This window comes from Periplaneta americana, chromosome 2 (assembly GCF_040183065.1).
Source record: "Periplaneta americana isolate PAMFEO1 chromosome 2, P.americana_PAMFEO1_priV1, whole genome shotgun sequence".
Classification (NCBI taxonomy): Eukaryota; Metazoa; Arthropoda; class Insecta; order Blattodea; family Blattidae; genus Periplaneta; species Periplaneta americana.
Genome location: NC_091118.1, coordinates 217437497 through 217454210, shown reverse-complemented (window position 1 = coordinate 217454210; position 16714 = coordinate 217437497). Strand labels below are relative to the sequence as shown.

The 16714-nt window shown below is 35.5% G+C and overlaps 1 protein-coding gene across 4 annotated transcripts in view; it reads left to right on the top strand.

The window, feature by feature from the left end:
- The window catches only part of LOC138695131 (voltage-dependent calcium channel subunit alpha-2/delta-3-like), a 91337-nt gene that overhangs the window by 31840 nt on the left and 42783 nt on the right, over positions 1 to 16714 (top strand). For 3 of the 4 annotated variants that reach the window (XM_069819551.1, XM_069819550.1, XM_069819553.1), the window contains 2 exons: positions 8865 to 9008; positions 13253 to 13357. In XM_069819551.1, coding sequence (XP_069675652.1) covers positions 8865 to 9008; positions 13253 to 13357 — 249 coding nt within the window. The remainder of the gene's footprint in view (positions 1 to 8864; positions 9009 to 13252; positions 13358 to 16714) is intronic. The other variant, XM_069819552.1, reaches the window with a different exon arrangement.

The window sequence follows — 16714 nt, the reverse complement described above, 5'->3', positions numbered from 1 at the left end:
TTAATGTAAATGGTTTAGGCAGGAGCCTATTGTAAGTCGGGATGTGTGAGGAAGGCATTTCCTTTGTATTGCAGCACCCTGGAGACGCCATAGCTAGAATAATTATACATCTTGGGTACTCACTTTTAACACTTTGGTCCACACCTGTGGAGTAACGGTCAGCGCGTCTGGCCGCGAAACCAGGTGGCCCGGGTTCGAATCCTGGTCGGGGCAAGTTACCTGGTTGAGGTTTTTTCCGGGGTTTTCCCTCAACCCAATACGAGCAAATGCTGGGTAACTTTCGGTGCTGGACCCCGGACTCATTTCACCAGCATTATCACCTTCATTTCATTCAGACGCTAAATAACTTAGATGTTGATACAGCATCGTAAAATAACCCAATAAAATAAAATAAAATAAATAAATAAATAAATAAATAAATTTAACACTTTGTATCACTTAAAAATTTAGTTTTAATAACTTTATAATGTTAAAATGAAAACTAGTGGTAAATTCTGAAGATGACTGATACAAAGTCGAAACTACTCAACTAAGGCAATTTACCGCTTAGTTTTCGTTTTAGTTGTTATTATAACTAAATTCTTAAGTTGAATGATGAGCTAGAACGTTAAACACAAACTGGATGATCTTCTGCCTGGGTTACAAATGTGAAAACGAACTGGACAGGCGATCTTCCTCACTTATTTCCAGTTAAAACTATAGGAATATTCACAGTAGGGAAAAAGACCTTTGGGGAGACCGAGACGTAGATGGAAGGATAATATTAACATGGATTTGAGAGAGATGGGAAATAATGGTGGAGACTGGATTAATCTTGCATAGGATAGGGATCGATAGCGGGCTTATGTGAGGGTGGCAATGTATAGTATAATATAATATAGCATAGTAGTATAGTATAGTATAGTATAGTATTTATTAGCTGTCGTTATAGCAAAAGCTAATGATATTGTCAAATTACACGTGTGAAATTATCATGCAAAAATGAAAATTATTCTATTACAACACTAAACATAAAACAAAATGATCACAAATACTCCTTAGAGTTTACAATTGAGAATCAGGATTATCAAAAAATAGGCTAATATCTAGATGAAAATTGTAACACACTGATCACAAATATTATTTGATTTGCTCCGTTTATATACAATAAAACAAGAATTAACTTAACAATTTATGAGAATTTCCTAATATATTACAAAATAATAATAAAATTCAAAGAAAGAAACCTAAAAAATATCTATAGCTTGATTTTCTAATTCAAAATATTCTTGCACTTAATAGAATGGGTTTCTAAGAAGCCACGTTTTCACTTTGACTTTGAATATGTCAAGTGACACTTCCTGTGCTTCCTGTGGTAACATGTTGAACATCCTACAGCCCAACATGTTAGGACTACTGTTAACTTTGGATAGTCTGCAAAATGGTATGTCCAGTTTTTCTTTATTCCGAGTATTATGCTCATGTTTATCCATCCTACTGGTGAAGCCATAAAGATTTTTCTTGATGTAAAGAAGGAGTTCCAGAATATATTCATTAACAACTGTTAAGATGGACTCCTGTATGAACAGTGGTTTACAATGTGCTTTGCTTGGTACTTCTGTGATAATTCTTATCGCTTTCTTCTGAATCAGCAGGACTTCCATAAGTTTATAGCTGTTTCCCCACACCAGGATTCCATACTTCAATATGCTATGAACCTGCAAGTTCCCTAAAAGCCATAAGTAAGTAAGTGTATAAAAGCCTTCATTCCAATAAACGAAATTATACTGGTAACTCAAACTGTTGTTATCCAGTGCTCAGCTATCTTGTCAATGAAGCCATCAAACTAGAAGTACCCTTTTTTAATATAATATATTGTGGACTTTTTTTATCTTCACGTAGTAGGAGAGGCGAAAGGCAACACTGCAGCCTGAGGCTTATTGTGCTTACCACTCCTGTTGTTTATCCATTTACTTGGATCTCCCTCTGTCAATATGATCCGCTGCTGTATCGATATGTGAAATAATTCTGGTTGTGCTCAGCTAGACAATCGGCAGAATCTCAACCTTATGAACCCATATAGAACATTTCGAAATATTACGTGAATACCAGTTGTTATTTTCCAACCAATCCCCTGCTTACAGGGATGTCAGATTTTAGATTTATCAAGGAATGATACTTTTTCCAGCATACCTAATAAATACTTACGTTCAGCCTTTGAGAGTGATGTATAGGCAGAGTTGATATGTCATGATTGAAAAAAAAGAGAGACGTTAAAAACTAATATGGTTATCAAAATTGTCATTTTAATTAAAACATTCGTTTGCTTCCTCCTTGAACTGTTAACAGCGGATCATTACAAAATCTGGGAATAATTCACGGAGCAATAGTAAATGCATAAAAATGCTCATTCCTGTGATTCATAAAGCTGTTTCTCAAGTCATTGAAATGTTCCACATACCACACATCTAACAATTCAATCTCTAAGACCATGTGAAACGCCTCACAGCATATTGGTTACGTCTCCTGGGTGGATGTAAGGGGTAATCATGGATTTGCCCAACATAGCGCAGTGGAAGCAAGCAAATAAAGCCAAGGCTGGGTATTAGGCGATGTATAATGAAATATAATTGACTAAAAGAATAGAAATACATAGAACAGTAATTGAATGAAATAAGAAAACGGTAGTAGTAGTAGTAATAATAATAATAATAATAATAATAATAATAATAATAATAATAATAATAATAATAATAATAATAATATAAAAGAAGTTAACAACAATAAAGTAACAGCCGATACACACAGCACCTCACGGAATTTACATTTAATTGTGCTCAATAAAATATACAAGACTAACTCGGCTCGTAACAAAGAAAAATAACCACAGTACCGCTATCACATCTCTTTCAACAATGAGGTAGATAAACGAGAGGAGGAGTATTTCTAACAACTTAATAAGTACGAGTCCATACTTACCACCAGATAAATCTTACTATAACTTTTACTATTCTCTGCCCGGACATAATGCCAACATTTATGTCAGCATTGGACAAATATTTTCGTTAAAGAATAGGCAGTGGGCACCCTCAGTGGACTGTTGAAATAAATAGTCTAACTGGCATTGCATGATGTCCAGTTCAATTTGGGACAACTGGACTTTCACAAAATAATAAGGTAGGTGAGCCATTTTCCGACATGGTCTTAATTACGACAGTGGGCTCTGCTGCAAAAAATTGTGATCTAAACCGACAGAGGACTGCAGTTTCTCGAAGCAGTCTTAGAGCAATATCAGTTCCGTGATAAACAAGTTTGCAGAAGCGTTTCTCTGCTGGTCAGAGCGTGAGTAGACATTTTGTGTAATAGAAATATTGTCTGAAGGAAGCATATTTTGTCTGAGTATTCTGCTTTTGACAAAGGTATGTAATTCATATTGGACATCATTCACAGTGTAAAGTATTGTAGTTTAATTTGACGTTCATTAATTTCAGAATCTATCGATATGGATTGTGTAATAGCGCGATTAGTAACAGCAAACGAGGTGCTCTTAAATCCGACACATGTCGGAATTATGAACCCTGTTGCACTGACTTCAGTTATGCCTACTACAGGATTTATGATAAAGCATCCCAATATAAATTCGAGTTATTTAATGCTCTTTAATGTTGGAACGGCATACTTAGCAGTATTAATGCATTTTACCAAAACTACTGCTGTTTAGCTCAGAAATTAGGTGCAAAATTCGTTATCTTTAATACCTCTTCTTTATTTTAGATTATGGGTAAACCACGTATGGGCGAATCCAGAAATGCATATGAGTGTTAGTTGGGAGGCCGGAGGGAAAAAGACCTTTGAGGAGGCCGAGACGTAGATGGGAGGATAATATTAAAATGGATTTGAGGGAGGTGGGATATGATGATAGAGACTGGATTAATCTTGCACAGAATAGGGACCGATGGCGGGCTTTTGTGAGGACGGCAATGAACCTTCGGGTTCCTTAAAAGCCATTTGTAAGTAAGTAAGTATGGGTAAACCACGATCGAAAATTTCTGAGGATGTAATGGCACGGGCTATTGCAGCTGTGAAGAATGGTATGCCCCTTAACACAGCTGCTACACGCTACGGTATAACTAGGAACACCCTTAGGTACCATGTCAATGCCAGGGCTGAGATGAAAAATATTGGTCGTCCTGCACTTTTAAGCTTCGCGCAAGAAAGAGAATTGTGCAGCCGACTTTTCTGACTTGCAGATGTAGGGATGCCGTTGACTAGTAAACTTGTGAAAAGAACTGTTTTCACATTTTGTGAAATAAACGGCATGAAGAATAATTTTAATAAAAACTTAGGGTTAGCTGTAGGAAGTGGATGAAATTACTTCTAAAGCGGCATCAAGATGTGTCAAAAAGGAAAGCGCAAACTTTGAACCAGGGCAGGGCAATGAAACTAAATCGTGTAATTGTGAAAGACTATTTTGATAAACTGGAAGCTATAATGGTCGAACATGGATTTATGGGAAAACCTGAGAATATTTACAAAATCGATGAGAAGGAGTGTCGATTGACTCTTCATCACACACAGGAAGTTTTTGCTGCTAAAGAAACTAAACGCTTACATTTGATTGCACCAGAACATGGAGAAAATGTAACAATTGTAACTTGTTGCAACATAGTAGGTCAAGCAATTCCTCCAATGATTGTCTTCAAAGGAAAAAGGAGACGACCGGAATGGGGTGATGACATGCCCCCAGGCACAGCTGTTAAAATGACAGAAAAGGGCTCAATGACGTGTCAAGTCTTTATTAAATGGCTAGCTCATTTTGCTAAATTTAAAACTGTCGGCAAATCCTTGTTCATTTTCGATGGTGCAAAATCTCACCTTGATGCCAATATCGTTGATATAGCAGAAGCATGACATAATATTGTTTTGCTTGCCAAGTAATTGCACACACGAATTGCAGCCTCTAGACAAGACAGTTTTCGGACCCTTCGAAAAATACTAGGATTGGGCAGTTTTGCGGCACTGGAGCAATCATGGCGAAAGAACCGTTACGAAAGCAAGATTTGGGAGAATTTTTCCGACGTTTGGTTGAAGTCCATGACACCTAACAATATCATGTCAGGGTTTAGGGCCACTGGGATCTGTCCATTTAACCCTGAGGTAACACCACATAGTGCATTCGCTCCCTCTGATTTATATTGTGGCGCCATGTTGAAAGACGTGGCGCGCGTCCGGCAGGAGGGAGGGCGCGCGAGATGGTAGGCGCGCGGAGAGAAGGGGGCGATCTTCAGTGGGCACTGGAGCGCGGGGAAATGAAACGTGGGCTTCGGCAAGCGCTTGGGCGCTGGGCTGTGCGAGGTGAAGGGGGAAAAGAAGCAGCGAGAAACAGAAGTCTCATGAAGCGCAAGCCTCGCGACATCCGTTGATACTTCGGGAAGCAGTACGTTCCAGAAGTGTGATTTAGCGATAAACAGAAGGGCAAGTGACCCCCACAGTCAGTTTAGTTTGGACAGCGAGTTCAGTTTGTGAATCAGCACGCCCAGACGGAAGCAACGCGTCCAGGAGTCTTGGGTTCGTCGGGCCGAGAGCTGAGTAACTGTGGCAGCGTCCAGGCCGAAGCAACGCGTCCGGGAGTCTTAGGTTCGACACGCGAGTGAGCTGAGTAACTGTGGCAGCGTTCAGGCAGAAGTAACGCGTCCGGGAGTCTTTGGTTCGACACGCAGTGAACTTGAGTAACCGTGGCAGCGTCCAGGCGGAAGCAACGCATCCGGAACTTGAGTTCGAAGTTCAGTGGACTGTCTCTGGAAGTTTTGGGTTCGATGTACTGTGAAATTGAGTGAATGAGCTAGAAGAACTAGCCAAGGCAAACGAACTGTGAACTGAGAACTGACAGTTTTGTTTTTGTAAATAGTGCTTTGTGAACATTAGTTGAGATTAGGAGTACATTGTTGTTTTCAATAATCCACGTGAATTGTCATTGTCGTCTGTGGAGTGCAATAACGAATACTGTGTTGCTGTGTGGAGTGGAATACCCATTGTTGACGGGAGTGTTTAAATTCAGAAATAGAAAGCCATTATTGTTGGAATAAAAGTCACAATATTTTCTGCAACCGCCCAAAAAAGATAGAGAGGGGTTAGAATCTGACGAGGAGAGTGACGGTAACAGTGAGCTTTGCAACTCATAAGTCACTGAATGTGCTAATGATAGTGGAGTTCCTGTCAATGCGAAAGGCTGTCAACAAGCTTCACAGAAATTTTGACTTCACCCAAACTTAAGAGGAATAAAACCAAGCCAAGACGTCCCGCTGTGAACTCAAAAGCTCAACGTATAGTGAAGTCCTTATTCACCAAGACAGAAACGAAGAATCTTCCAAAGACTATAGCATCAAAAGTTCCAAAGAATTTTTCCGAATGTCCCAGTAAAACTACGTCTGTGCAGGATTATCAAGAAGCAGGACCAAGTGGAATGCCTTCAAAAAGAAAAGAAAGCTGGTTTTTCACAATATGTATGATGGACAGAGTCGCCGATATGCGAATGTGCTGCAAGTGTAAGAAGTATGTGCATGAAAAATGTGCTGACATAAGTGTTGATTTTCGAGGATCCTTCGTTTGTCCTAATTGTGAAGAAGACTGATAATGTATGTCTCCAGTCAAAGGATTTTTCTATCCAGTTTCTCTGTACCAAAGTTTAAATCAAGAATGTGTTCATGTTTTCTACCTTGTTTTTTTATCAAACCATCCTGCTTGTATTGTGTCACCATATTGAACGTGTTTAGCTTTATTTAACTTGATGATTATAGTAATAAATATAATGAAAATGGTTTAGAACTAATTAATTTCACTTATGTAAGGCCGCTTTAACGTTTCATAAGGTTATTGTTAAATTTGTTTGTGTGTCGGAATTAAGGTACATCATGTGTCAGAATTAGGACCACAGGGTCGCAATTCCGACACTTTGTAAACTTTTCAAATTCGTTCTACTGTTTGAATTTCACTGTACATACATACCTGAAATATTTTTTCTAAGTATTTATGTAAATATACTAAACGTATACAAATTATAAAGTTTCCACGTTGAATGGAAAAATAAATATAAATTTTCAAAGCTTAGAGTGTCGGAATATGGCTCATGTACCTTATCTAATGAATACCATCAGAAAAGTACAGTTGGTGAAACTGTACAGTAAAACTGCAGTCTGTACACATTTTTATATTTTATTGTACATACTGGTGCTTGTAGTAATTTACATTAATTTGTTGCCATGCATAGTTGTGACCAGTTCGACGAATATCTTGTTTATTGTGACAAAATGGCTTGCATATCAGTTTCATGTTTCCTGCGCCAACATTGTCATCGTCTTCCATCAGGATTCGAACCCACATCTGCTGCACTCTAGCCAGTGCTTATCTTCGATTTTCCTTGTTACTAACATGTGAATTTGGATAGTTGGAAGTCCGATGTATTTCATTTGATGTTTTAGTTTCAGTTTTGTCGACGATTATTTGACAGCTTCGCAATTTAATTCTGATGATCTGTTTCATAACACAGCAGTACACTAATAGACTGAATGGCGACGCAGCTCATAACGTGTTAACTTACTTATCATTAATCAGCCAGTGAGGCGCGTATTTCTGGACTCAGATAATTACAGTTACGATTTTCTTCTTCTGGAGATAAAAAATACGGGTGAAATTGTGATTTTCAGTTTCGTGTTCATTATGAGCTCATCTCTGCCCAAATGTGGAACATATTCTGTGCGTTAGTCACATCTCAAAATTGATGGTAACTGAAATTATCTGGTTTTTAAATTAATCAGTCAAATTTACGTGAAGCACATTTGATACAAAATAACACTGATTTGTCTTCATTGGCTGGAAGAGCTCAAAGGAATAAGAACACCAACAGTTTCTTGCACTGTAGACTGTATGGAATAATGCTCTACCTACTTGTGTCTGTCATTTTATTTTAGAGAAATTTTATTTTGCTTTCAGCAGTTGCTTGGTTTCTTTTGCAGTTCACAACATTTTCAAAGTTGGCATTAACCACTGAGTCAAGATTACAGCATACAACATTTGCAGCTTCTGGAAAAAATCTAGTGATAGATTCTAGAGACAGACCCATATTTCATTAAATGGTACAATTTACATCTACTGACGGGGTCACATAACTTCAAAAGTAAACTGAAATAAATTAAGTACATAGTAATAATAAAAAAAAAAATAGTTTAATAATTTATTTATTTAATCAGGCCAGCAGGTCTTCTCTTTCACCCAGCTGAACTGTGATTGAATATAATAGCCTTACCAATTGACGAACTATAATCTGTAATAGATTGTGCAGGGAATAAATAAATACAATACAATGCAATTACAGTACTCTAATGATTACACTAAGTCCGTAAAAATAAACAAAGAAGTAAATTAAACAGTTTTAATGAATTTTGTCATTGTTGAGAAGTGCACAAATAAAAAGAGGCGAAAGATGAAATTAAAATAGACGCTTGCTGGTTTTCCAGTAGGCCTATCATTTATACAGTGAAATACTGAACAATCATGCAGTTGATTGGTGTTCATTATAACAAAGGAAACAGTTTAGAGTTCTAAATATTGGAATTTTATCGAGGTGGGAGGCAGTGTACATTGAAAACAAAGTACCAGAAGTGGTGAACATCTTGTGTTTGCAGCTTTTGTCTTTTGTGTGACATGTGATGATGTAAGATAAACTAGTGCCAGCCTGCCGACGGGCGAAGTAGTGAAACATCCCACATTAAGCATAAATAAGTAGGACAGATGAGTACCGCACTTAAACAAGCAAGTAAATAAATAATGAAGCCAATCACATAAATGTGAGAACTGAGATTCAGTCAGATGCTGTTTTGTGTTCGCAGGACCCCACGCTAGCCGCGTGGCTGTGGGACGTGAGCGTCAACACCAAAGAGCACAAGAAACAGTTGTCTAAGCATGCTCGAAATACCGATCAGTACTTTAGTCAGGGCAAGGAAGACCACATTTACATTAGAGATCCGACCCAGGTACAAGATGCTGCTCGTCAACCTTGTGTCCTACCTGGAGCAGGAAATGACGTCTGTTCCAGGAGTCTTGCATTTGTTTTCCTGTTGCGTTCCGGTTTAAACTCCCTGTGTTCCCTCACAGTAACCAGAAACTTTGCCATCATACGATATGCCTCGAGTCGATCATAACTAGATAGCGGACGTCAAGGTTAGGTGCCCAAGATAGGCTCGTGTAGACTGAGATGCTGGGGATTGGAAAGCTTGTGAATGAAGGAACTAAACGCCGCAATGTTATCAACATAGAAATCACGTTACTTGTCATTTAATATGGCGCAAATGAAGCCCTTTCCATTATTCACCCTGTGTTTGCGAGCATAGCTTATAGATGTCGCTAGTGCCAAGAAGCATAGATCACTCGTCAAAGACTATCCACAGTGCACCGCAGGCCATGGATGATGACGGAGAGTTATTGGGATGTCACAGAGGAGGTGGAGTACCTGAACCATGGCTTGCTTAGCACAAGTTATGAAATATTCAGAGTTAACCCTTTCTTACCTATAGATACCATATGGCAATAATTAATTTTATAGCATTTATACACTTGTGTGTTACATATGAAGGTAAATTTTGCTGGATAACTTCTATTTCAATACATTTTCATCAATATAGTTTTGTTTCAAATGTTGCCACTCCCGTAATTTGGTCACTGAATTGGTCCTAATACAGCTATTTGTTTCAACATGGATTGCTTGTAAATTTAATTTGGGTTAGAAAGGGTTAATCGACTGGGATTTGAATATGGGCTCTCTGACTTGCTAGCACTCAGCCACAACAGCGGTTTGTCATTCAATATTAATTGTCAAATATTTAATTGAGATTTTAAATTTATTTTACTTCATTTTTTTGCTACCATTTTAGTTGTTGTCCAGAGAGATTCCAACCTTTCGTTATTTTCAAAAATTTTGTCCGACTTTGTTTTCAATTTTTCACTGTGTGAGATGTTCCAGAAGTATTTCTATTCGTTAGTTGAGAAGCTAGTTTGTTCACAGATTGGTTTCCTTTTACTTCGCAAAACTATAATAACTACTCATAAGCTGTTAAGTTATTCAGATTAAATAAATAACAACTTCGCTGTGTTAATATTTAAATCGTGATGTTATTTTACCTGATTGGCTAGTTTCGATGTTATTTCCATCATCTTTTGAATTCAAAGATGATGGAGATAACATTGAACTAGTCAATTAGGTAAAATAACACCATAATTCATATAATAATTATTTCGGAAAAATACTGCCAGTTGAGTACATCTTGCTGTACCGGTACTGGTAGAGTCTAAAAAAACAACAATGTCTGCATTATACAACTGGTGTAATATATGTTTGGATATGAGTGTTCATGAAACTTGGTTATGGTTTTAATGCACTACCAGTTACGAAATAAATAGAAGTTGACCTGAAATCCACATCTAGTCACGGCACTCTGTTATCTCTTCAGTGGTGGAATACAATCCAGTAGCAAGAAGCTAGACACTTGCTTGTGAGTAGCCTCAGTGATGTCACAGTTTTCTGTGAACGAATCCAAAGAACATCAATAGAAATTTAAAGTTACATATGTTACTGTTTGCAGATGATGTAATATTATTAGCAGATTCTGAAGATGCCTCCAATTACAACTCATTTCTCAGGAATACAGGATGGAAATTTCAGTTAATAAAACTAAAGTAATGGAATTCATCGGAAAAAATCATCTCCGCAGCAAAATTTGCCTTTATAATAAACCTGTAGAACAAGTCTCATGTTTTAAATATTTGGGTTATCATTTTAACTACGAACAAGAAAAAGATGTTTCAACAAAATTGAATTACTTTAACTACGCAATGAATACAATTAATTACATTTTTAAACCTTCTCTTGTCCAAAAACATAGAAGAATTAAAGCCTATAAAACAATAGCGAGACCTGTTCTCATGTATGGAAGTGAAGCTTGGACCACACGTAAATGTGATGAACACCGAATCACTGCCAATGAAATGAAGTTTTTAAGAAGAGCTGCTGGCTATACTGGATTAGACAAGAAAAAATAGGATATTTTGAAAGAATTAATATTGACCTAATTTTAGAGAAAATTAAAAAAGACAGAAATGGAAATCTCGTATACTCAGGATGCTACAACAAGGATACCACGCCAAGCACTAAATTACCACCCTTTAGGAACAAGATCTTTGGGCCGTCTGCTGAAGCGATGGAGTGAGACCGAACAGGCCACCAGGCTTAATATGTGATAGGAAGAAGAAGAATTGAAAGAATTCATGGATAGTTGCGCCCATTGTCACTTGTTGAAGTGTTTGAAACTGTGTACTGCATTGCCATCTAGCCGGAAAAAAAACTCTTTTGTGAGAGTGATCACGAAAAATTCATTTTGACATCCATTATCTTTTGTTGCGTTTATTAGACCAAGAAGCCAACATAACTCCGAAAGTTTAAACATACAAGAAATTAATTCAGAGAACTAATTGAAAAACCTCTAGAGAATTTGATGTACTTCTGATTGTAAAATGTTTCAATGCTATTTGGCAAGCTTACATTAGTTTTCTGAACCAAGAAGCTGCATGTATTCAAATTCATATGTTTTTAATGAATAAAATAGCTTGCACGATATGTGTACGATTCCATTTCTGCTGATAAAGTACTTTTAGGAACCTATAAGAGCAGCAGTTACTTATCGTAAATATTTTTATGCTTCATGGATAATTCTATTATTTATATCGAAGTACAGACAATTCATATGCATTTCTAGGTAGTGAACATGCATAATAAAATTCGGAATAGTGTAAATGTTGTGCAACAATGTAACAATAACTGTGATCCTCTAGAATCTCAGTACTTAAGAAATTCCCTTCAAAGCTATAACACTGACTTGTAACACTCAGTAACGAGCGAGTTACAGATTCTGTATAATCAGAAAATTGTTTAATGTGAGGGAAATGTACATAGTTACAAGTAAGATGGAATATAAACGAATGTCTGCATAGTTTAATTTCCTGGTGATAGTAACGTGTTACTTGATGAATATTCAAAAGCAGAGTTTGAAATGCACATTCCAAATAAGTTTTATTTGAATTTAATAAGACAGAAGATGAAAATTTTTGTAGAAATTAATATTCATAGCTAACATAAAAACATTTGAGAAAAGGCGTTTGTTAGAAAATATTTGTAATGAGGACATCGCCCTTTTCCAGTACCTATCACTGTCTGGACTGAAATACACTTTTGTTATAGACTGGTACTTCATAAACTTTTGCTTTATGCTTGTGAAGGAGATAATACGTATAAAATAAATGTGTAAAAGAATTAAAGGCTTTGCATCGTAACATGAGTTCTGCTTACACAGTCAGTCATTGTTATTGTGTGAGGTAAACAAGCCAACATCAGAATTTCACGAAGTTATGAATTACAACTTGATGTTAGAAAAAATGAGGAGTGTTACAATCATTGTTATTCTTTGATGAGGGATGTTTTCCTTCTATAGCTGTTCTCTAGTGTCCGCTGTGACCTGTGAGTGGGGACAATGTCAAGTCAAGACTGGAGGTCCTCGGTGCGCTTGTCTAACTGTGTTCTGCATGTGTGTGTTGCCTAACACGTTGTTCCTTGTGGGCAGGTATGTTATCTAACTCTGATGTCATAAATATTACAACAATGTTAAACTACATAATGTAGGTACTAGTAATGTTCATGAATTTTTAAGGTAAGCATGCAATAAATGTCGGAAACTCGATCTTTGAAGTGCAACATGGAATCACGTGGTTTTTATGCCCCACACTTGATTGCTCGCAATGTTTGCACTTGTAATATACTTACGCACTGCATTAAGCACACTTCCTCGTTTCATTCACAGTAATGCACGATTATAATGATTTACTCAGTGTCTTATAAGAATATCCAGTTACTGACATTTTAAATGCTGAGGTTTGAAAAATTCGATCTCTTTCGAACTACATTATTTACTAGTTTTTGTATATGGGCACTGAATTTATTATAGAATACTTTCTAGAGGTTGTAGGCTGTCTGTGTTAAAGACATGAGCCCATAGTTGTTGTATTACGTATTGAATTGACTCAGTATGGAATTGTACAGTTGAAGTTCCTCTGATTAGAATTTCTGAAAGTCTTGCAATAATGGATGACAAAACCTAAATGAAGATTGTCAGTGTGTGAACTAAAGATACAAGTCAGTCAGTTGCTGTAATCTTTGATGTTTTGATGTTAGCAAAATGGTGGCAAAGAAGAGCCCAAGTTGCAAGAGTACCGTGTCATGGTCTCCGTGTCCGTACCAGCTTTTGACAGGAAGACAAACAGCTACGTCAGCAATGAGGTGAGCAGAATGATGAGGAGGAGAAAGTTCATTCTTTATTATTATTATTATTATTATTATTATTATTATTATTATTATTATTATTATTATTATTATTATTATTATTATTATTATTATTATTATTATTATTATTATTATTATTATTATTATTATTATTATTATTATTATTATTATTATTATTATTATTATTATTATTATTATTATTATTATTATTATTATTATTATTATTATTATTATTATTATTATTATTATTATTATTATTTTATAGTTCAAAACGCTTAAACGAACTTCATATTACAACAGTTCTTGTCAGATCCTAGCAAGATTAAAGCTACAAAACGGGACACCCTCTAAATGTGAACAAGATCAGTGAGTGACATTCCGTTTGATTGTCTTCTGTGTTTGAAATGCATAAAATAAAAATGGTTACATGTTGATCTACATAAACAGGTTAAGTTTATATTATTTTGTTTTATTGAGGAATTACTTGTCAATAAGTTTATTACGCATAATATATTTAACTTTATATCAATCGGTAATTATGTATGGAATTATAGGATTGGGTAGCTCATTTAAATCCAATTTTAATCCACTTTATTTATCACAGAAGAAAATAATTAAAATATGTCTTCATAAACCTATTGATTTTCCATCTCAAAATTTGTTTTTAGACTTTAATGTACTTAACGTAAGACACATTTATTATATTGTATTAATAAAATTCATACATAGAAATCGAAATAATTTTGAATTGTATTCTCATAGTTATGAAACAAAAGATATGAATTCTTTAAGATTGTTTGAACCAAAATGCAACACTGTTACAGTATTTAATTATAGTAGTAATTTAGGCCCAAGAATATATAACAAATTTATATTTAAATATCCTAATCTTGTCGATTCTAATAGTTCTAGTATTAAATTTAAAAAGTTATGTATGGATTTTATAAAAATTGAAAAATTGTAAATTTAAATTTATATACTATAATTGCATAATAGACATAAGACAAATTGTATTGTATAATTATTAATTTCAATTCAGGAATCCGCCCCTGAGCGCGAGTTCTACGCTATCAGGGGCGAGCTAAAGTTTTTTCTGTATATATTATATTTTATGTTACAATTATTAGCAAAATAAATAAATGAATGAATGAATGAATGAATAAATGAATAAATAAAATCAAATGAATAAATAAAATCGAATGAATGAATGAATACTACGGCAAGTCCCAGTCCCCGTGTTTGTGCCAGCTGATCAGCAGCAAGTACTCCCCACCTCCCACTGTTTACATCAGCGAATTCACCGGATTGAAACGTACAGTACATACTACTGTGTTATATTAATAACATTCAATACTCATCCTCCTCACAGAAGCTGCTGCAAGTGTTGGTCATATTTTGTGATACATACAATTTGCATCGGCATAAGAAACTGTCATTCACAAGCGTCAGTTGCTCTGCACTAATGGACGAATGTTTGCTTGAAGTTCCTCCAGCATGGGGATCAGTTGCATGCACTTTATTTTTCAGTGTTCTCCAGAAACAGGTCACATGGTGTTAGATCTCGGAACGTGCACCTGCTAATAATTCTATGGCAGGGGTGTACGCAAGTGTGGGGGTTCAACCCCCCCCCCCCCTCTTGAACTTAAAAAAATGACATATTTAGATTTGAGTATTTTTTTATCCATAATCGTTTTCTCCTGTGCTTGGTAATGTGGCATTTCGAATTATAACAATGCTGTCTTTATTACAGGGAGACCTACTGCCTAGTACTGACCTTGTAATAAAATGAAGCCGACATAATATGAAATTTAACTTGTTATGAAACATATTGAAAAGTTTGTTTTGACAATTCCACAGTGCTGATTTTAAATATTTTGCATTGTCGATTTTAAACTCATTTTAAGAGCGGTATTCATCCATTCGTTAGTTTGAGTTCTGACTTTAATGTGAAACATTCGTTTAACGTTTTGTAGATTTGACAGTTCATATTTTTTATATAAATATATAATAATATTAATAAATATATCATAACTTAATAATAACAATAATAATAATAATAATAATAATAATAATAATAATAATACACAGCATTTACAATACCGATAATGTAAATTGTAAACAATATTAATAATTACCCCCCCCCCCCCACCTTGACAAAATTCTGTGTACACCACTGTTCTATGGCCAGATATATGAATGTTATTAATATAAAATAAAGCGTGTTTTAATCCAGTGAAGCATTGTGAGTTCACAGATCTATGCAAGCAATGGTTGTAGTGGAGGGACCGTCACTGGTCGGTGAACTTAAACACTGCACTATGGGCCAAGCAAATCTAGCAGCCAAAATGTAGCTTTTCACAGTTGACAGAAACCATTTTAAACCATATATTGTTTTGTGTACAAATTCTGATTACGTTTGCATAAGAGGCTACCTCTTCATAGGGGTGCATTTAGGAAAAAATTTAATAAATTTCCTCCTATGTAAGGAATTTTATGAAACTTTGTACAGGAATTTTGGATGGCATAGATTTTTTTTTGTGTATAACTCTCGTTACGTTTGTAAAAAACGGATGGGGTGCATTTAGACAAAAACTAATAACTTCTATCTAAGAAATTTTTTATGAAATTTTGTGCTACCACTAACTCTTGTACAAAGTTTCGTGAAAATCTGTTGGACAGGAGAAATTCATTAATTTTGTCTAAAACCACCCCCTTCTCATACAAACGTATTCGGAGTTTGTACACAAAAAATATATGCTACCTCTAACGCCTCTACAAAGTTTCATAAAAATCTTGTTTAGGAGAGAAGTTATTAATTCTGTCCAGCTAAATTTTCGTTATGACATGACCCACTCTGGCACAGGGAATGTTCACTAGAACTCGCTGCACGATCATAATTTATGTGCAGATTAAATAGGTTTTCACCTGTACTGGGTTAAAAATAAATTAATGATATAGTGCACGAGTGCATAAATGAATGAAAAACTAATTTATTAGTTTATTACCGCCACTACTGCTGCTATCAACCCACTACTATTGCTAAATTGTAGCACTACCATTACTTTCTCTTTTTTTCTGCATCTTCAACATTCGATTACATGCAGGACTATTTAGCAGTTATTCAAACTGATAGAATTTGAATTGTGTAGCAACAAATGCTAATCTTTTCACACAAAAAGACTATCGCACGTCTTTAATACTAATTTAATTATTGATATGTAATGCTGCGCTAATTAAAATATATATTTACGTTTTTAACAATGATTCTGTTTCGGTAAAATGGTGTCATCAGTTATTATGTAGAGTTCAAATTTCAAATAATAATGTGAATTTCCATAAATTAATATTGGAGTT